General features: G+C 46.4%; 1 protein-coding gene across 1 annotated transcript in view; it reads left to right on the top strand.

Annotated features, from left to right (window-relative positions):
• The first annotated feature begins 452 nt into the window (after positions 1–452).
• The window catches only part of LOC135828061 (uncharacterized), a 148092-nt gene continuing 123477 nt past the window's right edge, over positions 453–25067 (top strand). Inside the window, exons 1-2 of the mRNA XM_065340494.1 lie at positions 453–758; positions 9208–9347. Of these exons, the coding sequence (XP_065196566.1) occupies positions 735–758; positions 9208–9347 (164 nt within the window). The 5' untranslated portion in view covers positions 453–734. The remainder of the gene's footprint in view (positions 759–9207; positions 9348–25067) is intronic.

Genomic DNA, 25067 nt, shown 5'->3' with positions numbered 1-25067 from the left:
GGAAGGCGCCAAAAGAAGATCACGTAATGGAAAGTCCTCGAGCCTCGGCCCCTACCCCCTCCCCGGCCCCAGTAGCGACACTTGGTGTGCATGTGGTCTTTGCTAAGTCCCACTATGTTCTGTGTTTGGATCAGGGAGTAATATAATACTCCCTGGTTTGGAGCCATTGGTGTCGAGAAGCATCCAATACAGCCCACACTTGTGAACCCTACACACCCAGTTCATACCGTACTTCCATATTGGGGTCTCTGGTATGGTTGTTGCTCGCAGCTCCTTTATCTATAAATATTGTAGTCGACTAGTCTACCACCAGCTAGTAGTTGTGGATCTGTTGATGCAGAAAATTCACGTGATGTTCGACCGGATCGGCTTGGGAGTAAAAAGGTACATTCTTTGTTGGAATGTCAATGTCAAGTTACAAATTTTAAAAACGTCCAAAGAGAGTTGAGACAGGATGTCCTGCTTTTGATGGGCCCACGTATTCGCCCTGCAAATATCTGAATTCCTGATTGGCCTCATCGAAACCTCTATTGAAACAGGACTATCAGCAATCACTGGACATCAGACAGGTCGAACCTAGGCGATCCCCGTAAGCTGCTACGCACGTATTCGCCCTGCAAATATCTGAATTCCTGATTGGCCTCATCGAAACCCCTATTGAAACAGGACTATCAGCAATCACTGGACATCAACCAGGTCGAACCTAGGCGATCCCCGTAAGCTGCTACGAGAACATGTCGTCCCTCCGTTTGCTACAGGTATGTGCGAATTCTTTCCCATGGCTTTCTCATGCACCTATCCTCTCTTCTTTCTCTTGGCGTTTTCTATGGTGTTATGATGTCTGGATTGCGTGGAAGTCTCTCCTTCTCCCCACCTCTCACTTTCGCGAAATCGCTTGAACAAAGCTTGAAGCTTCGATATAATAATAATAATAATAATAATAAAACTCGTATCCATAATGTCTCTTTCCTTTCTACAATAATAATAATAATAATAATAATAATAGCACATTTCGCGTAGTAGAGCACTAAATAAAGAAATTCAGTGTTTTTTCCGCTTCTGTCTTGTGAGCATCATCAGCTAGGTGTAGTAGCTGCTGATACCGATTTCTCGCCGGGTGTCGAGCTGCACAGTTTCCTCCAGTCTGTTCTTCCAGTCAGGCCAACTCCGAGCTGAACTGAACAAGCGATGCCATACTATAGTGCGTTCCAAAGGATTGACCTCCCTTGACTTTTTCGGGTAATTCAAATTCGGTGTGAGCTCAGGGGTATCACAGGGTGGTTGGAAGTGGTGGTGGTGGTGGGGGTATTTGGGGAGTCCCCTGGAGAAGAAAAAATCGTCTTACCGGATGAGCGCTCGAGCGCTGCCTGGATAAACTCACTGTGAACTCGAAGAAATATTCCGCGCGGAAGCATGAAAAATGTCAACTCACTGACGTCGGTACATGTACGTCTGGTTTACAACAAACGAGTTCTTCCTCGTATCGATATGGAGTGAGAGAGGACATGTCGAAAGTGTGGTAAATTTTGACGAGCGGGATGCGCATACCGGTATGCGTCCCAATGCGTTTTGTGACGAAATAGATTCTTTGAGCTGCCGCGGATGAAATTTACTCTCACGATGTAACGAAAACGGCATCGACACAGACTCATTCCCAAGGCCATGTTGTGGCAAAGCTATCCGTGTGACTTCGACGGCATTTTGAGAAAGCAGACGCCTGTGAAAGCTGATAGAAGACGTCATTGACTCCTAAATTCAAATAAATTGGCGATCTTGAAAAACTAAAATAATTCAGAAACAGAAATCAATCGATTGATGTGCCGTTGTATTCAACAACACATAGCTACAGTGCAATGACTTACATATTCACTCACACCGTTTCAGTGTTGTGTGTGTTCACAACATCACATGGCCTGAGCCAGTCAATTGTCAGTCAGTTCGGCAGGAAACGCGAGCTCAAACAACAAATCGTTTGATGCAGCCACCTTCTTTGTCTTGTACCAGTGCAGCGTGATCACCAAAACAATGAAAAAATGAAGAAAACATGTTTGACTTGAAGATTTGTTGGGATTTGAACTCACAAAATCATGGTCAGCAGACAGCATTCATAACCACAAGGCCAAAAAGGAAGGGATAAATCGTGGGTTTTGATAACAGATCGATACTGGCTTCCAGGGCAAATTATAAACCAGGGAAAAGGACAGAAACCTGGCCGAAATTCTAACTCCTTAACGGTTGGTCCAATCGAAATCTGTTGTACCCAATCTCCCTCTGATGTACCGCTGACTCTACGCTTAAGATCTAAGTATTTTAATTCTCATTATAATTTTCATATTCGCTTTCATGTTATTGGGTTCTATGCCCGTTTGAATTTGCGAATCAAAATAAATACAAACAAAAAACAACAACAAACAATTGTTCCGAAACCTTAACAGAACAATTTGCCTTGCCCTAACAAGCCATTTTATGTACTTTGTTGTCCAATTTTCCCTTTATCCCAAACGTGATTGCTAATCTTTTTGGAACAGACTGAACAGCCGCAAAGGAGGGCTCCCTATAGCCTAGCACTTATTAGACAACTCCAGCTCAAAAAACATTTCTCATGGATTTTTAGTAATTTCTGTTTATCATAGGTAGAAAAAAGGAAGACATTGCCCTTGAAAAATTCGCAAAATCCGAAGTACAAGCGTGCTAGGCTGCACTTTCTAGCATCAGCGTCATGCGTCATGTCCTGCGAAAGTGCACCGCATGCGCTGCATACACTATGTAGACGGCCGACCCGGACCATCGCGAAGTAAAGTTAGCTGTTTAGGATTATGGAGAGAGAAGCAGATCCTATTTTTGTTGAGTGGGATTGGATGATCTGCCAGTGGACCGGAGAGCTACGGAAAGCAGAAGGACTTGCGGAAACTTCTCTGTCTTCGTGGCAACAGGACTTTAGCTTGCGAGAGACTTTCGTCTTGTCGTTGCAGACGCAGTTATTGTTGCTGCTACCAGAAAAATCGTTTGGTGAAGCGGGTCGTGTCGGTGAAGAGCTGCAGAATGTTCTGCAGCTGTGGAGCAGCAGTCCAAACACTTTTCAACTTCGGAGAATGAAGTGCTTCCCTTTTCCATTGACAAGAGCAGTGTTCGTGGGTGTAATGCATTTTGGCATCAGCTTGCAGTAGATCGTCAGGAGCAAGAGGTAGGTTTCGTTGTGGAAAGAGTACTTATAATTGAGCCTCAGGTTGAGAAAAGTGTGCTATTGTAATTTTTGGTCAAATTGAGTCCCACTGATTCGTATGCAGAGAGTCGTGGCATGATTGTCGCTAATGGGAGAACTCAGCCACCTGAAGCTTTCATAAAGGAAGAAGTAGTAGGTGAATGAGTTCGCCAGAAAATGGAATGACAAGAAGGTACTGTTGCATTCGGGCGCTCGTGAGACGACGGCAAGATAGGACTGAAACGATCGACAGTCTGTCTCGACGCAAAATGCCTCGCCAATGCTAAAAAAACTCTTCTAGGAGAAGCTTGATGTGCCATAGAGTTCGCAGCATTCTGCTTCAAGAAGACAAGAGAACTAAACTCAGACTACAGCGTGGAGACGAAGCTAAAGCTAGGCGAGTTAAAAGAAGTGGTGAAACACAGGAAAATGGGTGCGCGACATGATCTAGCTCGAAGCTCGAGCGAAGACACGCGGAAGGCACGTGCGCCTACGGGTAGCGCGGCCAGCTACCATGTTTTCAAAAATGGAGGTCGACGCTTTTGAAATCCGTGTAGACGATGGTGAGGGCTGACCTTTACAGCGCGACAATCTGTACCCTGCTTTCAAGCGCCCTTTTCTCAGTTGTGGACAATAGCACCATTTTCTCAGCCTTAGGCTCAATTATGTTGTAGCTGACAAGTGACATACCAGTGTGCAGTGAAGAACTCGTTTCTGAGCTGATGATCTAGCTTCCGCGCTGCAGCCCTTGCAGCTTGCTGCTCCATTACACTTCACATTTTCTCTCTTCAAAGCTGGTCACTTGCAGTCAAGAGGTAAAGAATGAAAAGAGAAAAAAAGTGTCTCTAGGGGCGTGCTCATACTGTGGTCCAAATCAGCATGTAGGAGGCCAGGCGGGTGCGGGGTGGGCCTATAACGGGTAAAATACGGTATTCGTCTTGTTTCTCTTGTCCATTTGCTGATGTCATAACATCGCCTTCATGCTCCCTATATAAGGATGCTACAGGTTAAGCCTTGTTAGTAGCACATCGGTTACAAGACTACCCTCATTGCTTGACAACCATCCAAAATCCTCTGATGCAAAACAGTTGTACATGCAAGTCCGGATAAGAGATAATTCGTTTCTAGACAAAATTCGTTATAACATCACCTTCAGCTGTCCCACTCAATTCCCTCATTACAAGGCAAAGCAATGGCCATGGATAGCTCGATCGATGTTTCATGTTGTGTTGTACTTTGAAGTATAGGGGTTCAGCTGGAAAACTTGTCAGATAGCGGATTGTCGTGTACAGGTGTTTGGGCTAAATTTAAAATATATCACGTTTCGCATGAGATTCGGCTGGAAGCCGAGTTTTCTGCATCAGTAGAAATGCCACCAAACTCTAGGATCAAGGCGCCGAGGCTAACATAGTCCTATAATGCAGAAGCATCATTTCTGAGGCGGATATAATATGAATGACTTAGAGGGAGTTGTGGTTGCTCGTGACAGTGCTCAGTACCATATACCTGCAAGCTTCACAAATCATTAAAAAAAAATTAGTCAAAAACTCCCAGTAAAACCTAAGTTACAAGCATTTGTGTTGGTTGCGGTCTGGCGGTCGCAACACACAAAAGCACGCCTGCCACGCTAGTCGCAACAGATGTAACGGAGAATCATTCTGGACAGTATTTTGTCATGGTTTGCCATCTAGCACCAAAGAGCCATGTAAGTATCAGGTAAGAAGCATCTCTAGACCAAACACTTCACACAATTTGTAGTGTTTACGACATTATTAGTGAGGACTGGCTAGTCCCGGCCAGAATATCAATGTGCCGCAAAAGGCAAATCCAGCAATGCATGATACACATGCAATGGTGGTACACAGTCAGTAAATTACTCGTAGTATAAAGAGTAAAATGGAAATTAAATTTCAGAGAAGCAAATCTGATTGATTGGGAGAGAACATTTAAGTTCACAGTGGTGGTGGTGCTGGGCAAACTTCATCCTGCCACTGGTCAGCTACATACGGGCGGATTTCCTTGTACAAGTAAGTTTGGCACTCTCTGGACATGCCACCCGGGGGTAGAACATTCGGAAGGCCAGCAGCTTGCACTTGTTCAGCTGTGGTCTTGAGGATGGCAACAGGAGTAAAGTTATCATCCACCAACTTCTTTACATTGACGATGCCAGGTGTTTCACACGAGAACAGGAAATGATGCTGCTTGCTTACTTGCGGGATTGGTCGGAATAAACCCTCAAAGAACGTGTCCCACTCATACAATACTAGGCCAGATCCTGGAATGGTTTGAGCAGCGTTACAAATGCTGCTGCTGTTGACAACATCACACAGCTGACCCATGGTGTAGCAACCTGCTCTCCTGTACCGCTGCTTCAAAAGACCAAACATACAATCCACCAAACAACGTGTGTGACCTGTGATCATGAAGGAGAGAGAGATTTTCTTGTGGAGTCCGGTGAGACATCTCCATGCAAGATAGGCCATGATAGTTTTGTTTTTGTTCTGGCCTGCGCAGTTGTCGGCGTGAAGTACACACTCTTCTTCATGCAGGCCATGTACTTGAAAGTAGTGGTGTAGCAGAGATGCGACGGTGTTCGGATTGTGTGAACGTTTACCATCACAGCCAACTGTGTCTGTCTCATCTAGCAGGTAGTTAATCTGTCATGGTTGGGCCTGACAGCATACACCAAAGACCTTCACTTTCCGAGGGGTTTTGTAATAGAGAGGACCTTCCTGACGTGCTGTATTGGGTAGGAACACGTTTTGCGCGAAATCAAACGTATAATGAACCTTCCTTTTGATTGCCACTCCAGAATCTAGCTCAGCTTTGGCATCCAGTGTGGCCTGCTTGTAATGCTCTCTCTCCCTCTGCGCAGTGTTCACATGGTCTGCCAAATCCTTGCAAGCCTGAAGCTTCTCATTCTCACCGAACGCCGTTGTCACCTTTCGGCGTAGAGCTTCACAGGTTGAACACACATCGGTTCTCGGTGTCATGAACTTTATGCTAGGCAGACACTGGTGCCAAATTGCACGCATGCTGGACGCCGAGATGGTCTTATACCCTAGATTCACACACTGCCAGATACTTAGCGTGAACGGCTTTGTACGTCAAATATGCAGGGAGACACACTGGCGGTGTATCAGCACGACCACGTAACGGCGCTGGATGTGGTATACCGAAGTCCTGAGCGAACGCTGATATAAATTCCACACATCGTTTCACATCGGCGAAATGGAGGGCATTGTGAGGACGGCGATGAGTATTGCCATGTGTCCTGGGCTCAATACCATGCTCCTCAAAGTGCTTGCGCAAGTTGTCCATGCGCTTTGTGCCGATGTTGAATACATGACGGAACGCAGTGACGCACACCGGCAGACCTTGAAACGAGTACACAATTTTTTGTCTTTTCCTCTTCCCAGGCTGGTCAGTGTGGGCAGTGTGCTGCGCAGAGGACGACAAAAGCCCAAGAATGAAAATATCGCTCTCAGGCTTCTCAAGCTCTTGCATCGAAAGAATGGACGCTTGAATGTCAGCAGCGCTAAATTTCTCCAAACAATTCTGTTTGCAACAATCTTTTACAGCAGCTGCAGCAGCGGCTTGAGGCTGAGCATATCCTTGCTGCTCCTCTTCAACAACAGCTTCAGCATCCATGTTCAGGTCCAGAAAATCAGCAGCTAAAGCTGTCGAGTTGTCAGCTCTGTCCAGGAAGTGCTCCAAATTCTCGCTATCATCGTCTTCTTCATCACCATCGCTGACATCAGCAGCAGCGCCAGTAAAGTCATCATCGTCGCCAGCAAGTACAGCAGCTAGTGTCTCATCCACCGTGAACCAACGACGACTGGCCGCCATGTTGAATCTAATAATATCCAATAATCTTTTTTTGAAGACAAGGCTTGAAGCGCATCGAAGGAAAGTCAAACTCAAACTAATGTTTGTTACTTCAAAGCGAGATGAAAAAGCGCTGATCGCTGGGGACTTTCACAGCGTATAGCGTATAGTGTTTAGCGTATAGCATAGTACATTTCGCGTATCCACGTACTTTAGCGTATCCCCGTACGTAAATTCATCATCGTCGCCAGCAAGTACAGCAGCTAGTGTCTCATCCACCGTGAACCAACGACGACTGGCCATGTTGAAGACAAGGCTTGAAGCGCATCGAAGGAGAATCAAACTAAAACTTCAAAGCGCGATGAAAAAGCGCTGATCGAGTGCATGCACCCATCCGTGCTTTGCGCAAGTCGATGAACACCGCCAGCAAGTACAGCAGCTAGTGTCTCATCCACCGTGAAACAACAATGACTGGCCATGTTGAAGACAAGGCTTGAAGCGCATCGAAGGAGAATCAAACTAAAACTTCAAAGCACGATGAAAAAGCACTGATCGAGTGCATGCACCCATCCGTCAAAATCAATGTTGCACGACGATGCGTGGGCCGATTTTTGATCTGTGAAAAGTACATGACAGCTGAGTGTGATGGCTATCTCGGAAGCTAAACGAAATTACACGGAATCGCCAGCTTACTAGTGTAAGCCCGCTTGAAATCTGCGTAAGTTGATCGAAATCGTGAAAATTTGAAGTGCAACTTCAAACGCGTTTTTCTCAGTTCAGTGTGCAGTGAGCTAAGCACCCTTTTCGCGTGCGCTGGCTCGTTCTTAAAAAAATTGAGATGCCTTTTGTCTTCTATGCTGCCGGGATTTATTGACAGATGCATTAAGCCTTTCAGTGCCAGGCCAGATGTACGCTGAAGTCCGGGCCATTTTCATAAAAATCTGATTTTTTTTAAAATTGGTCGTATCAACTCAAACCCACTTGTTGTCCCTCGCTGGCTTAGCTTGTGCTGCTGCGCCCTGCTCAAACTCGACATCGACATCTCCGATATCCTCAGGGTCATCCAAGGCGACCACGGCAGTAGGTACGACATCGACCACTTCCGACTCGTCCGCGAAATTTGTTCCGTCACGATCGCGGACGGCTATGTCTGCATCCGAGTCATCGCCTTCACTTTCGCAGCTCCAGTCATCAATGTCCGAGTCCATAATGGACTGGAGCACCTCTTCAACCGACATGCGGCGACTCATCGTGTCTGAGTGAAATCTAGAGAGACCTAAAGTACGTTCCGTCAATCTAATTGTTTCTGAATCGAAATATCGCCCGAGTGCTCTGAATGTATGCTCCCGTGCCCTTACTTACTCAAACACGGCGAGTGAAGTCTTGTTCAGTAGGGGAAAACCCCTAGTTCCCCCTTGAAGAGCCACAATCGGCCAAGCTAGATTGTAGTGCATGGCCGGTGAGATATAGTAGTGCGCACTACGAGGACGAGATATCTCGTCCTTGGCCAATCGCCTGGGGGTCTGTAGGACGAGTTATCTTGTCCTTGGCACTGAAAGGGTTAAGCCCATGGATCCTTCCAAGAGTGACATGTGAACTGAAACTAGTATTGTTCCCGTAGCTATGCAGAAGACGTTACTTCAGTAATGTATGGCGCTAGCCAGGGTCCACACAGCTTTAATTTGGTATTTGTTTGTTTGTTAGTTTGTGTGTTTGTGTCATGCCTGGCGCTATCCCGTATCTGTCCCGTACCGTACCGTACCATCAAACACAGTTGGCCACAAACAGCTGGCCACAATATTTAAATAGGGCTTTCAAATGCAAGATCAGAACGTGAAGCAACTTGGAAGAATGAGTATGAATGCGAAGTGTATTGGGGAATGCATGTAAGGCGATAGCGCGGGTTCGAATCCCAGGTTACGCCTAAAAAAATAGGAGAAATGAAAAAATTATAACATCCCTATGCTTTCATCAAGGCAAAAAAATCATAGTGTAGGGCCCTGAGCTTCCAAGCTCTCTCGTTAATAATTAGCTTAACTTCGCCACATCAATGTTCTTGTTTATCTTGTATAAACTGGTATTGATTTTTATAATGATTTTCAATAGGTGGTTGTGACTTTCTTGCAACTAATTAGCGTAACATCGCCACTTCAATGTTCTTGTGTGTCTCGTGACAGGTTTTGATTTTTATAACCACCTTTGGGTCTTTGGCTGTGCATCTTGTGGATGCGCATTGGATACTTAATGATGATGATTGGAATAATTGTCCGTGGTATCAGCTATTAAAAATTCAGTCCCACTATGTCCACAATCAAGCGTAAGTTAACTGGGTTACATCAATGATCACTAATATGCAGAGGATGATTCAATGCCCTGCCACTGCCCCAACTTTAGTGCATATTATCTATTCATTTGTGAACAACTCCATCCACGAACAGGCTCTCACCTGCACGACAAGAATAATAAAGAAGTATATTATTAAGAAAGGGTTTGCTCCCCACACCGGAGCTCTTTCTATTCCGCCGACTTTACTTGACACTTGACTGACTCACGACTGCCATCCAGAGCACACGAGAAGTCCATCGAACCTTCGACTCGGCAAACCTGCAAGAAAGCACCACTCCCTGCTCAATACACAGTGTTTCGGAGAATTCACTCCGCATCAGTTGAGTTTGAGTAGGCTGAGGAAGATTGTGCCTGAAGAGCACCACTTATAAATTATAGTGCTCTCCAGGCACAAACATCACCAGGGATACAAACTTACAGAGACGCTCCGTTTCCAGCGCGACAAACACCTCGTGAACACCAGATAGCAGCGTGAGTCAGTGTCACTCCTGGACGGTGAGACAGACGTCGAGGACCCTCGGTCATTCGCAACGCTGTCACCTCCAAACCAACTAGTCGCAAGCCCGTACTGGGCACAACAGTACGAAGTAGTGGTTGCGACTTCGGCGATGATTTGTAAGAAAGGGTTTGCTCCCCACACCGGAGCTCTTTCTATTCCGCCGACTTTACTTGACACTTGACTGACTCACGACTGCCATCCAGAGCACACGAGAAGTCCATCGAACCTTCCATCGAACCTTCGACTCGGCAAACCTGCAAGAAAGCACCACTCCCTGCTCAATACACAGTGTTTCGGAGAATTCACTCCTCATCAGTTGAGCTTGAGTAGGCTGAGGAAGATTGTGCCTGAAGAGCACCACTTATATAGTGTCAGTCAAGTGTCAAGAAAAGTCGGCGGAATAGCGCGAGCTCCGGTGTGGGGAGCAAACCCTTTCTTACAAATCATCGCCGAAGTCGCAACCACTACTTCGAAGTATATTATTATTAAATAAAAGGTGTGTTGTCAACTGATTCAAATATGACTAGGTCCAGGCAAGGATAGGGCCCATGCTAGCCCTTCAAGTTGAGAGAAAATACAATTGCGAATGAAATACACGAATATCACAGCACGAAGGGCATACCAAGTTCGTGATGGAGCTGAAGTCGTACGATAAACAATCAGGTAAGGGCTATGTCTTTACAGAAATGTAGGCTCTCTACAATACCACCATTGAACACCAACACCAGCAGCAGCAATTCCCATTCCACGATATCGCAGTTTCGGTTTGTTCATCTCAGCGCTGGTCGCGTCAGATTCACTCTCGCTCAGATGAGTACTCAGGCGCGAGCTTACGCATGCCGTGATTCTCACGGCCAGGCGAATCAGCTGATCGCAGCTGACGAGTCCTTGTGACAGTCGCTGTCGCCGTGTCGGCAGCAAGAAGGCTTCCTCTCTGTTTGGAGAATTTTGTTTCTTCATTCGTGGACGATATATGGCCCAGAATCTGCGAAAACCAGGCTTAGGGTGAAAATCATTTTTTTGAGAAAATTGATGTTTTGTAAAAAGATTGTGTCGCGTGGACGAGTGCAGTGAAGTGGAACCAAAGAGAATCTCGCTTGTTTGAAGAAGTAGTATTCATGGCAGGAAGGGTTTCAGCAGTCAGGGAAGTCAAAGGGCTTCCGGTAGAATATTCCCTGCTACTCCTCTAGTCACAACGAAGAGTTTTTGAGCTGATCGAACGGATTCCATCTCCTACACTCAGGAATGGCGAAATTTCTGCGCTAGCTGCTGCTTGCGGAAAATGGTGAAGAAATTGTCTCCAGTTAGAGTCGTGATGGCGATAGCGAGGAGAACCTGGACGACATCGATCCAGCCAATCGAAGTACGGAGATACTAGCTGTTTCTGAGCCTCACGCAAAAGGAACACGCGCAGCAGAGCTCATACGTTTGCAGCAAGTTCAGGAGGAAAAAGGCTTCAAACGCAGTGTGAAAACTGTTTTGAATTGATATCCTTGGCGATGAAGTGCTACTGAAGGCCAGGCGAATGAGTGAGCAGATCGAGAGGCCCCCACTCGAGACTTTCCTCGCTGGTCAGCTAGCTGCAAGGGATTGTACAGCGTGCCGGTATTTCACATGCTGGTCAGCACCAAGCAGATACTGCAGCACGCCAGCACACTATGCTCTTACTATGAACAGTGGAACAGTTTGAAAGGCTGTGTTCTTGCTTGTTAGTGAACAGTTGTACTAGATTCACCCGTCAAAAGGTGCCATCTCAACTGGAGTCGGGTTTCCTTGTGGTGTATAGCGCCAGAGCACACCAGTACATGTATTCAGCTCCAGAATGTGCTGAGTGAGGAGCAAACAAAATTCATGCAGAACTGTGCATGGCCAAAACAGCCTGCAGCACCAAGAGGCCACAACAAGCCTGCCCCCCACATGCCTACCTTGTCATGTCACCTAAACAAAAATCATCCACGTCTCTTCCTTCAGTCTGGTGCATCTCTCTTCATTTCTTTCCGATGATAACAATTTTGTGTTTTTTTGGGATTTTTTAACACAATACCCTAGTGTGTTTGAGATAGATTTAATACCACTATTAGTCGACCCACACATGTAATATTTTGTTTCCTGACCTTCCATGCCCAGTAGAAGCTGAAAATGGGAAAAAGTCATTTTGTGAAATTTCACCCTAAGCCTGGTTTTCGCAGATTCTGGGCCATATTTTTGAACTAGCAGGACTCAACGGAGCTCTTTTTCTCAACACACTACACTGCAAAACCTCCTGGGAGATCCAGCCTGGACTGGTGATGTTACTGCTCTCAGAACGCTTGTCAAACACGGCCCCAAGAGATGCACTCGCATTCTCGAAAAGCGTGCATGGCGGATGGTCGTCTTTTCCAATTTCAACAAACTTCAGTCGATCGATACGGCAAAAATTTGTATGGAAAGCATGGTTGTTTTGTACATCGTCAGAAAGCCTTGGACCTCAGCTACGCGTAGAGCGCCATATTAGCTGTCTGCTAGCAACAAGACCCCAAAAAATGAGGGCCAAACGTACCGATACTATAGTATCGATTCGCTTATGGTAGACCAGTAAAGGGTTAAGTTGCTATTCACTATTTAGATGAAAATTCTTTTATTAATGATGTGGAAAAAGTATTGACGTTTCGGGCCAGTCACCCATAGTCACAGCAATGTACAAGGGTCGAACCTGGCCTTTTATAACGAAAGCAAGCGAGATCGTACGTATGTCCATGTGCAAAACAAACGAAACACACAATAGCCGTATGCAATTGAGTGTATGAATTTGCATGTACAACAAACAAGGAGAAGTGTGCTGAAAGAGTGGGTATGCAGCAGCTCACCAGAGAAATTGCAAGAAATGTGTGTACGAAGGTGTATACTCATAACAACCACGCGCTCTCGCTGAGGAGTTGGGAATGGAATAATTTGGAAATACGGCCAAAAGGTCTGTCGCAATATTTAGTTCTGAAGTTTTAATGCACCGTTAGTGGCAGAGCAGAGTGGACACGACAAGTCGGTGAAGAAGGAAGGAGAAAAGCAAGACACATCTGCAACATCTATAGGTTTGATCAACCTGAGCTGAGCTGCTGATACGAAGCATCGACCAAGCAGCCTTGACTGGAGTGAATGCCCCAGCTGGCCTCTCGTTTGTCAGTGGTTGCTACTAGACCTGCTAGTATCACACTCACGACTACAAGTTTCCTGGTGCACATCGATATCGGCATCAGTGGGGCCTCCCGCTGTCGATCCTGTTGACGGGCGGACAGGTCGGTGTGAATCCTGAAGGCAACCGAACCTGTCATGTTGGGGGATCTCGGCGGTGGGTCTCGCCTTGCCTGCACACATGGACATTGCAACAATCATAATAATAAACAACATACATGTTCTTTCCAGTGTCATCATTATTCCGCGTAAGATTTTCATCGCCTGTGTGGTGTGTTCCTCCACCAATGAGCGCATACTATAAATAGTTATCGCTGTTCACACTTAACCATTTAGCAGCTTGCATATGCCATTGTTATTATGTGGAAAATGCGCACTTGCGCCATTTCTTGTGTACAAGAATGACTATTTCTTTACACATTATCATCATTATCATCCTCTACTGTGGAGCTCCGGCAGGGAGCGAAACAGCTGTCTAGAGGCGTGGAACAACATTATCTCTCAACGGAAGTGTCCTTGCTGGTGTCTGTGTGGTTCGGCTGAGAGCGTGTGGTTGTGATGAGTTGGGAATGCAATAATTTGGAAATACGGCCGAAAGCTCGGTCGCAATATTTAATTATTATTATTATAATAAAAAAGGTAAGTATTACATGTAGGTCACAAGTATCCACGCAAACACGCACATCCAGTCAAATAAGGCATCTGTCATCAATTATCCGAACGTTGAGAAGGGACCGAAAACGTTCGGATACTTGATAACAGATGCTTTATTTTATTTTTTAAATGATTGTTATGTCACCCTCCAATGGCACAAGCCAATGCAAAGGAGGGGGCGTTAGCCAGCCATGGCAAGAGAAGAAAAAAGAAAGAAAGAAGGAAAAAACATAAAAATCGGAAGAAAAGAACACATCAGCGGGGTGAAATTTATCACTATGTTGACCATGGTGGAGAGTGGCGAGATAAGCTAGCAAAAGAGGAGATTGAGCCTACAACTTGGCATGACATTTAACATGGTCTATGAACTGTCTAAAATTGGATACTGTCTTCATTTCCATGGGCAGCTTGAGCCAATAAGAATATGCAGAAAAGATAGGGGATGTGGTAAACATAGTTGACAAAGCTCGGGGAAGAACTATGCCATTGCGGGTGTCCCGTACAAAAGTACTTGAAGTAAACCAATTGTACTTGCTGAGATGTTCAGGGACAAAGTATAGAATGTTATATATTAGGGCTGAAACGATCATCCATTTAGCCCAATCGATTACTCTTTATCATAACGATCGATTATTCGATTATAATCTTTAAGAGGCCGCACCTGGAATATGTACCTAGAATGGCCAAAAGTGGAAATATGTACAACATTTTGCACAAAAAAAGTGTTATGTATGCAGACCGGACGCTACCTTGACCTTCGAGCTTCATGCTCCAGCTTCGTTGTACTACACTAAGACTGTTTTTCGATTTTGACAGCATGTAACAAGGCGAGTCGCGCGTGCAGTGCGTAAGAAATTAAAAATTTAAAAAACGCAAAATAATCGTAATCGGTAATCTAAACGATTGCTCGATCGTTAGAGTTATCAAACGAGTACTCGATTATTCGGTATAATCGTTTCAGCCCTATTATATATATTTACCAAAAAGATATTTGAGTAAGAGCAGATATTTTTAGCATGATAAGTTAGTACATTTACACGGGATCCTAAACATCTTGAGACGTTCTCAAACTAATTCAAAGCTACTCTAAGAAAGGAGAAGCAAACTCCAGGGCTATACTGAAGAGAAAAGGTGAAAACGCGTATAAAAAGAGCAGGAACACGGGTGATGAAGGTGGAGGAATAGGTGCTAAAGACTTATTGGCACAAAAGGTAGTGCATGGCCCTAGTCGCATACTCCTTGTCATCGCCATACCCACAAACACTCATGAACACACATCTTCTGCACATTCTCCTACTCGCAGTATGCAGCGAAATAAGCAAAATATTTTCCAACATTTTCCAACATTCATCTTGTTACAGTCGTGGATAGTTGCTGCATAACTCGTTCTCATGTGTTTCTTCTCTTTTTCACATTTTATTACTGGCTCAGTATCCGAGTTTACATTAGATAATGTTAACATAAACTGATTCAATGAGCGCAATGCACACCGACATTATTATTATTATTATTCACACATATCCGCCGGATAAGTACGCGTGGCCCATGCACCATGGGGACCCACGAATACAAACCAGCATATGTTCCCTCAGCAATACAAGCAAGCAAGCACGCAAAGATAAATGAGAGCCCAGGCAGCGAAAACAAAACGAAGAGAGATGAGGACATAGGCAACGAAAACAATTCCAAAGCATAGCCAGGGATTGAATGTGTGCATCTGGGTACGACAGTTAACACGGCTAGTGCAGCCGTACAGAGCGCAGCAGCATGTAAATACAAAAGCGCCACAGCAGCAGCAGCCAAGAGTGTGCAAACACTAAAAAAGAAGATCAGTCCATGAAAAAATTATTGTCGCCACAGGTAGACATCTCCGGCAAGAATGCATGCGTGCGCACACCGACAGCAGCAGCATAAAAAAGCAATCATACATAAGTGATTTAAACAATCGACGAGGAGACAATAGTCGTAAAATGGCAATAAATAAGATAAATTGTGCACTCATAACAACAGCAAAAATGAAGAAAGTCAAGTTCCATAACGTTTTCTTGTGACTGTCATCAGTGGAACGCCGTCACATAAAAATGTAATAACTAAAACACACACTTATATACATGTAGCTAATATGGTTTCAGGTAGAAATACAGCAGCTAACAAGTACAAAAAGCGAAGTTTGCACCTTTGCAATGTGTGAATATAGTGTACGTGAGAAAGGTAGTGGCAGATGAATGTGATACTGTGTGAATGACGTCGATGTCCCTTGGTTACCTGAGTCAGCGTTTCGACGTTTGATGTTGATGGTTACGAGTGGTGTCGAGTTTTCGTTCGGTGATGTGATGTACAAGCAAACGGACGGGGTGGCAATGGGGTCGCCGCTGAGTCCGGCACTAGCCAACGTCTTCGTTGGATATTGCGAGTCGAGAATGGATAAAGTAAAGTGGCCTCAGTTGTACGTTCGATTTGTGGACGACTCATTTACCTATTTCGAATCAAGACGCGGCAGTGAAGCCTTTCTAACTGAATTGAATGATGTCCATCCTGCGCTGCGCTTCACATGTGAACACGAAGAATCCAGAAAATTGTCGTTTTTGGATGTCTTAGTCGAAAGGACGTGTGATGGTGTTGTCACATCGGTTTATCGTAAGCCTACGTTTACAGGACAATATATAATGTATGACTCATATTGCTCGGCCCAGTACAAGATCAATTTAGTCCGGAACTTGGTGGATAGGGCAAGACGCATTTGCTCTGACAGTAAATTACAACCTGAACTCGATTTCCTGCGCTCAGTTTTCCTGAAAAATGGATATCCATCATCACTCTTAGCAAAACTGCTCACGAGCAAAGAGCCGCGGAAGGAACACAAAATCGGGCCAAAACCATGTCGGGTGTTCTTATGCCTGCCTTGGAAAGGCTCTGAATCAACAAAAGTCAGTCGTGCAGTGAAATCGATCGTGCAAAAGACATACTATGCAGTGAATGTAGTTACTGTCTTTACAACGGTGCGTTCGTTCACAGTGTTCAAGGACGTCCTGCCAACCCACCATTTGAGCCATCTCATTTATCAATTTGAATGCCGACAATGTGGTAGTCTGTATGTTGGCAGGACGCTTCAACACTTGTCCGAACGCATCAAGCAGCACGTCCCATTATCATTGTTGTCCCAGGCTGCCAGGTTAAGCAGGCCGAAGCGTGGGAGACCACGAAAACATCCGCTGCCTATTTCTACACCTGGCACGGCTCACAATTCGGAAACAGAAACACTGACTACTTCCATGGAGAACGAGCAGACTAATCTGGTTCCCCCCTCGGAAACCGGACCACGGCAAGGGAGGCCGCCGGACGGTCGCTCCTCGACAAACCATGTTGCTACAACGGTAAGAGCGGAAGGGGAACAACTTGAAAACAGAGCAGAACCGAGGAGAAGCAAGAGACTAGCAGAGGCACGACTGAGACAAGTGGAGAACACAAGGCAAGGAGACGCAGGAGGAAGCACAGGCACGGCACAGAACGAATCAAGGAGAGGGAAGCGGTGTCGCGAGGAGATGGAGACTGATGACGACGAATACGAGTGCGATGGGATGGACGGCGGCATTGGAATGGAGGTGGAGGATGAGAGTAGTGATGAGGAGGAGTTTGATGTTGACAAGAGGAAGTCTGCAGTGTACAAGCATTTGGTGTCCAGTCCAGAATGTCGTAAGGTGTTTGACGATTCCTGGTTTAGTGTTATTCGTTGCGCACGTTTCTTAGAACAATTGCAGGTGTTGGAAGCTGTGTATATTCGTACTCGTGACCCTGTGCTATGTAAACAGAAAGAAAACGTTGTATCACTCACACTCTTCAAGTAATACACACGCACCATTACATTCATTCACACAGTATAACATTCATCTGCCACTACCTTTCTCGCATACACTATATTCACACATTGCAAAGGTGCAAACTTCGCTTTTTGTACTTGTTAGCTGCTGTATTTCTACCTGAAACCATATTAGCTACATGTATATAAGTGTGTGTTTTAGTTATTACATTTTTATGTGACGGCGTTCCACTGATGACAGTCACAAGAAAACGTTATGGAACTTGACTTTCTTCATTTTGCTGTTGTTATGAGTGCACAATTTATCTTATTTATTGCCATTATACATAAATGAGTCCAAAATACTTCTCATGAGAAATGCCTTCAGCTACTAGTCGATACAAGGCGCATACTAGCAATCAAGGCGAAGAAGCGAATCCGCCAAACTGTCAATTCTCGACATCACAATCCCAAGGGCAGATCCCGGTAATTGGCCTTGTCGTTGTCTTACCGCCTACTTCCTCCGTTAACAAAACCTTCGTGATGGATTTTGATGGATATGAAAATGCTTAGAACAGGTCAAGAACAGTTTGTATCGACTGCAAATCACTGGACGAAAGTAGTTCCAGCCCATGTACAGAGTCTTTACAAGAGAAACTGGCGGCAAAATGAGCAGAGAGTTCAGTTTGTTTCGCTTTTGCTTGACTCATTTTTGACCCTCCGTCGCTGTCGTCATCTGCTGCACGCGAGTCGTCATCTCTCTCGAGTCGTTTTCCTGCTAGTCTCAGCCTTGCCTCGGCTTCTTTGATCACACTCCGCTGAAACTTGGTGATGTTGCCGTGGTTCAAGTGGGCTTTCAAGCTGCTTGATCTGCTGCGGTGGCGATTTCTCGTTTCCACCAGGAAGTCGTACAAATATTTCACAACTCCTGGTTTCATCTCCACTTTCCAGAACTCCGCGAAATACTGGAGTAAAGGCACAGCCAAACTGATTCCAAATTATCGGATGGATACTCCTACCAGCACTGAACAGCAACGGCTAGCAAGTGCAGTCAACTTTCCTTAGGCGAGAGACTCGCGTCGGACTGCCGACTTTTGAAAGAATGTATGGTAATCGGCATTCGAATCTGGGCTTTGCGCAGATTGAACAAGAACTTGAATTCAGAATTATTTTATTGTGCCGTGCGATTGGAGCAGCTGCTTGTTCACTCGCTCATTGTGTAGGCTTGCTGCTCCATTCCATCGTTCTCTATCACTCTCAAACTCAGTGCTAGAGTAGTAGAGAGGCCAAGCGTGCAGCGCACTACAGTAATTCGGCGCATATAAGCCCACGGGCCTATATCCGGATATAAAAAATTATGCCCACGGGCCTATATCCGGATATAAGCCCACCTCCGTTTATAAGCCCATGGGCTAATAAACAGACACAAATGCAACTCACGTGTCAAGTAGAATTTTTCACAATATGGACTCTTCCTACCATGGTACAGCAGGTCAGTGCAGTTTACCAGTAGAGTATGGTAGACCCACTATGAGCACGGACTTGTACTTTTTCGTGAACCTTCAAAATTCGAATATTGGCCCATGGGCTAAAAAGACGAACATGTTTTACTGGATATTTTATTCCCAAACTGCATTATTTCACATATAAGCCCATGGGCTAATATGCGCGGAATTTCGGTATCCCCTCGGAGAAGTGGTATTTCAGTTTTGCTCGCCATGACTGTCATCACCTATGTTGCCATAGCGCAACCATCGATTTCGTTTGGCTTGTCGTGAAAGATCACTTTCCTTGCATCGTACCTCTTTCATGGCATGCCAGGGAAGGCCAAGAATGTGATCGCGACTCATTTCATGGCAGTTTGTGCGGAAACCAGTCCCTTCCATCACGATTTTTTGTCATTGGAGGAAGTACATGCTCTTGTGCTATGTGAACATGGCCATCCGGTCCTGGCATGGTGCCCGTAATTTGACACAGCGGTCAATGTTCTCTAGGAACATCCAGTTGCAGTACCAGAACGACGTCACCTGTGAGAATATCCCACCTCTATAGGAGCCACTTGCGTCTGGAATTCAGGGTCGGGGTCCACTCCTTTTGCCATCTCTTCCAGACTGGGCCTATGAGGTCTTGCACTTACTGTAGAAGTACAAAGTTTTGTTTGGAATTAACTTTTACTATATTCGTTAATGGGCACGAAATAACTAAAGATTGTACCAAGCACCAAACTAAAGTTTTTTTTCTGAACGTTCAGGGTGAGAGATTTCAACCAAAAATGAAATTTAGTGTGTAACAAGCCTGCTGGTAGAGTGATTTAACAAAAGATTTCGTGAACAAAAATTTGTACTTACACAGTAGTGCCAGCGTCTTCCAGCTTGAATATCGCTGCAGTTTCAGCCGTGGAAAGAGGTTGATGGTACTTGAGAAACATCTGGCTGGTGAGGTCCTTCACACATCTACCCGAGAGGTGTGTGGTAGGCGACAGGTTGACGAGTCCTCTCAGTCACTGTCTCCCACGACACATGAATATCAAGCTGATCGGTTAGCTATGAGTGGTGCTCTCGGTGCTGCCTCCTCGTTTTCCGAAACAGGACCAGGATCCTGCACGTCAGTTGAGAACTTGTACTTGCCTATCTGCTTGGTTTGTTCAAGACTAGCGTCACTATCCAGTTCTGTGCAGATGAAGTAGGATTGTCACATCCCTGGCTCTCAGTGACCGGACCCCGAAATCACTACTTCCTCCGCCCAAGCAAAATTTTCGCTTATCTTTACACTTTTTACTGGTACATTCCAGGTTCTCAGAACGGCTCCTGACGACTCAGAATGAGGTGAAGAGTCGTTGAACATCAAGAGAAACTCTCCAAGTCGAAAAATCAACAGCCGACGCAGTACTTGTTGTCGGGTAGTACTTCGCACTTCCCAGAAGCGCAAATACTTCGTATCGACACTTTTCCAAGGGCTTCACCTCTACTCCTTCATGAGTACGATCCGTCGTGTTTCTTACCAGCCGAAGCGGACGAGCTCAGCGTCGCTTTGCAGGATCGTTCACGTTGACATCAGGCGAATGAGCTGGGTGCACCGGCGAGTGACAACCCTGTCATCGAAGCCTTTCTTTTCCCCCTGTTTTGCCCAGTACCGATTCTGGTTCATTTTTGCAATATGTGGGCGAGCGTCGCTGAGTGGCTTTCTCAGGTTCAAGCTGACGTGCATTTTTACCGTACTCACATCTTGTGCCGGATGCAATCAAACACGCTGGCTTTTCGCAACATGACACCTCTGCTCTGTACTCCAGTGGTAGTAGCAGCACCCACCTTGACCAGTGACTGACTTCATATCGTGTCTTTTTTTACCAGTTCACTCGCGTTCAATGCGCTCTTCTCTAGCCTAGTCTAGGTGTTTCCTTTACTCTTTGCCGACTTCGCCGACTTGTTTGGAACTGGTACGCCTGAACCAGCAGATTTGTGCGATGGTGAAGTGCACAAGATGCAAAAATTGCTGTCAGACACCTGTCAGTGGGCTGAAGGAGATAAGCGAAAATTTTGCCTGGGCGGCGGAAGTACGAGCGGCGACTGAATAGACGTGTGGCCTCACGACAAGCCCAACAAAACCCAGAGGCCAACCAATATAGCTGGCTTAGTCCAAGTTCAACCCCACACGATCAACAGACAAAGACTGTTAGTTTTACGTTGTGAGTAGTCATTCAAATCCGAGCTCAAAGTAAACCAAGACAGAGAGCTGAGAGCGAGTCTCAACTGCAGTAAAAGAGAGAGCGAGAGCTTCTTTTATAGCGCAATTTAGAGATATGGCATGATCATTGCCTAGAATGGCACGAGGTATTTCCAGGAACTACTAGAACAGGTAAAACTGGAATATGAGCAGCCAGTCAACAGAAAAGAAGAATGCACGTACGTAATCATTCGAGAAGGAACATAAAGAAAGACATGGAGAAGAAATACCATATTGGGACGTGGGGAGCCCGCTCACCCACGTCAGAGAACAATGTGTCTATATGAGGGTCACTTTGGGGAGCCCGCTCACTCAAAGTGCTATTGCTCAGTGGCTTCTTATGGGTAAGTTCTGCTGCATTCTTGGTCTTGCTTGCGTGATACTCTGACCCCTTGCGCGGTGACAGTTTTGGTTCTTGCACATGTCTCCTCCCTTGCACTTAGCTCTTGTTATACAATGTCATGTTAGTCTTGGCTCTTTGTACGAAGCGCCAAGGCACCGTGGAAACCTGTAGAACGTCGTAGTGACGTGGTTTTGCACAAAGCCTGGAGTCACATTTCCAGGAAGTGAAGCACTTCCTGAAAACGTACAACGCGAGAACCTACCTGATCAGGTGGGACAAGACACTGGCCATACCATTTTGTACTAAGGGCGCGTTCAGACTACCGTGAACCCCGTCAAACCATGACTGCCAATAAACCGTGAAGGACATTCACACTACCGATAACAAACTAACGTTACCGTGAAGTTTTCAGCTCTCACCGCGGCACTGACAAGGAATTTTCCCTTTTTTCCCAGCGCGCATACAGCCTGGGAACTTTTTTTACTGCCAGTAAAAGTTTACTGCCGCAGCAGCCGCGGCAGTAAAACTTTCCCACCGGTAACGTGCCAGTAACGTCACGTGATCAAATCACCTTGCCGACTTTCCCAATCGGTCACTTTTTATCAGTAGTCTGAACGCGCCCTAAAAGGGCGTGACAGCTCAGCACAGAGCTCCTCGCTAGGTAGATCCTGCTGTCACAGGACTATCAGGCAGCAGTCGTCATGTCCAGGGACGTGACAGGATTGACCAGCCGATATTTTTTTGTTTTTTTTTGGGTGCGGATGCAGTTTTGAGAGCTCTGCATCCTTTTGTGAAAGTCTTCGGTTTTAGGTTGTCCCATGTCAGGAGTTTTTTGCCCTGGCCATGGCCAGGGCAAAAAACTGCATGGTGACAAGTGCAAGTAGTATCAGTATAGCGGTTGACCCCCTCGAATATGGGAGTCCTTCGCCCAGCTCAGTTCTTACAAACAAATGCAGTGATTGCCTAAACGGCCTGGCGGAAATTGTAGTTGAAATACAGCGAGAGCGACGCGAGGCAGCAGATCGAGAGAAGCGTCTGATGTCCAAGATTGATCTGCTCACCCGGAAGGTTGAAGAACTGTCTCTGAAAGCTGCTGGGTCATCGGCATTTGATCACGGTAATGGAATTTCCGAAAAAGTCGACCAAAAAACAACGAACAAGAAAGGCCAAAAAATAGAAAAAAACCGACCTGGTGGCGCTGCCACATCAACGAGTACAAATACGGGTACTCCAGGCAGTGACCACCGTACGACCTCCGAGACCTCCGTAGCTGTCGACAGTTCCAGTTCCTCTCCTGAGAGCACAATCGTATCGCAGCTCGGAAATTCGAAAAATGCCTCCATCCCAGCGCAGAGTGATTTACTTTCTAATTTCGAAGAGGACAACAAAGACAGTGGAGTATGGGAACTTGTTTGTGAACGAAAGCCTGTCGGAAGGAAGTGTGTGATGTTCGTTGGCAATCTTCCCTGCAGTGCAGTACCTGAAAAGATTGCTGAGTTTGTGACCATCAGAGCAAGTGAAGCCAAAGTGAACGTCAAGATCTACGAATGCAAAATTTTCAAAAAGGAAAGGTCCTCCTCGGCACGCCTTGTTCTGGATGCTAAGAGTGCAGTACTAGTAAATTCGAGAGAGTTCTGGCCTAGACCTCTGTACTCACGTCTATGGAATTTCGACAAGTATGATTCTACTTCTCAACCATCCCGATCACCTGCGGGTGATGATGAGGCAATGGATCTGTTAAGTGGCCTACCAAATATCCGTACTGAGACACGCCCAGCTGATGAATCGTCTGGTGCCATCAAGGGATCATCTATCAACTCGGAATGACCAGCACGAGCATGACCAACACGCTCCGACTGTACCTAACGAACGCCTTTGGTATAGCCTCCAAATTTGGTGACTTCCGCCATGCTCTCGCACTCCACTCTCCCGACATCACTATCGTTACCGAAACCAAGCTCACGGTGGAAAAAATGTCACAAGCCGAGACTGCCATCCCTGGCTATGGCCCTCCAATGTGGTTGGACAGGACGGCTCACGGAGGTGGTGTCGCTGTCTGAGTGCGCAACGACCTAGCGGCTATTGAGCAAGGCATGGTTCCCCGTCCGTCTGCGATGTGGCCGAACAGCTGTTGTTGCTGCCCTGTACAGGCCTGGTAGTGCTCCGGAGGGTGACACCAGCCTCATGGAGTACCTTGATCGCACTCTCGATGCTGCCCGATGTCATGGTACTCAGTTGATCCTTGCTGGAGACTTAAACGTACACAGCACCGACTGGCTTCATAGTACAAAGACAATACCTGCTGGCGAAGCAATGGAGGAGGTCAGTGCTACTCATCACCTCACCCAACACGTGCTTGAGCCAACCAGGGGCAATAATACCCTGGACCTGGTCCTTTCCAACTTTGACACCCCGGTCGTGTCTACTGTGCACCCACCTCTCGGCCGATCTGACCATGCCAGTGTGATTACCGACTTCCTGCGTGCTCCACCACACCGGGAGCCTCCAACCTCGAGGTGCATGTGGCGCTATAATTTGGCTGACTGGCCATGTTTAAAGCACTTCTTCCGGCAAACAGACTGGTCCTCTATCATCACTGACAACATTGACCTGTCATGCGAGCGGCTGACTGGCAAGATCTCTGAGGGCATGACAACGTTCATCCCGTCCAAGAGCCTCAAGCTGCACAGTACCGACCCAGTGTGGTGGACACGAGAGTGCACCGAAGCCACCAAGAGGAAGCGGAATGCATGGAAGCGACTCCGTCTGCATCCAGCAGATGCACAACTCCAACTGGTTTATACCCAAGCCACAGCCACTGCCTCAGCATGCCTTCAGAGAGCTGAAGATACCCATGCTGCAGCCATCCGTCGAAGGCTCGCAGCAGGTGGCTTATCCAGTCGTGAATGGGGGTCCACTGTCAAGCGTGCCGGTGGGTGTGGGCGTAGCCATGATATCCCTACCCTCAAGGAGGAAAACGGCGAGGAGCTAACCACCAGTAAGGACAAAGCAGAGAGCTTTGCCCGCTACTTTTCAGCGAAATGCAGCCTTGGTGATGACCTTGATGCCAGCAACCTCCCGTATGTACGCCCGCGATCTGATGCTTGTCTGAGTACCATCCACTTTAGGCCACGAACGGTATGCCGTGAACTGAGGAGGATTGTCCCGTCCAAAGCCACTGGCTCGGATGGTGTACCAGGACGAGTGTTGAAGCAGTGCTGTGAGGAACTGTGCAGGCCTGTGGCCCAGCTCTTCAGCAAAGCATTCCGCCAAGGCCGGCAACCGTCACTGTGGAAGCTTGCCTCAGTTGTACCTGTGCAACAAAGAACTACCGACCCATATCCCTGCTGCCAATACTGTCAAAGGTCATGGAAGCTATCATCAATCGTACCCTTATGGGATTCCTTGAGCGCCGGCACATCCTCACTGCTAACCAGTACGGCTTCCGCTCTGGCCTGGGAACGCAGGACCTCCTTACCCTACTACACCATCGTTGGAGTACCAAGGC

Source organism: Sycon ciliatum, chromosome 12, assembly GCF_964019385.1.
Source record: "Sycon ciliatum chromosome 12, ocSycCili1.1, whole genome shotgun sequence".
NCBI classification, from domain to species: Eukaryota; Metazoa; Porifera; class Calcarea; order Leucosolenida; family Sycettidae; genus Sycon; species Sycon ciliatum.
The sequence above is the reverse complement of the archived record's forward strand: the minus strand, read 5'-3'. Positions and strand labels throughout refer to the sequence as shown.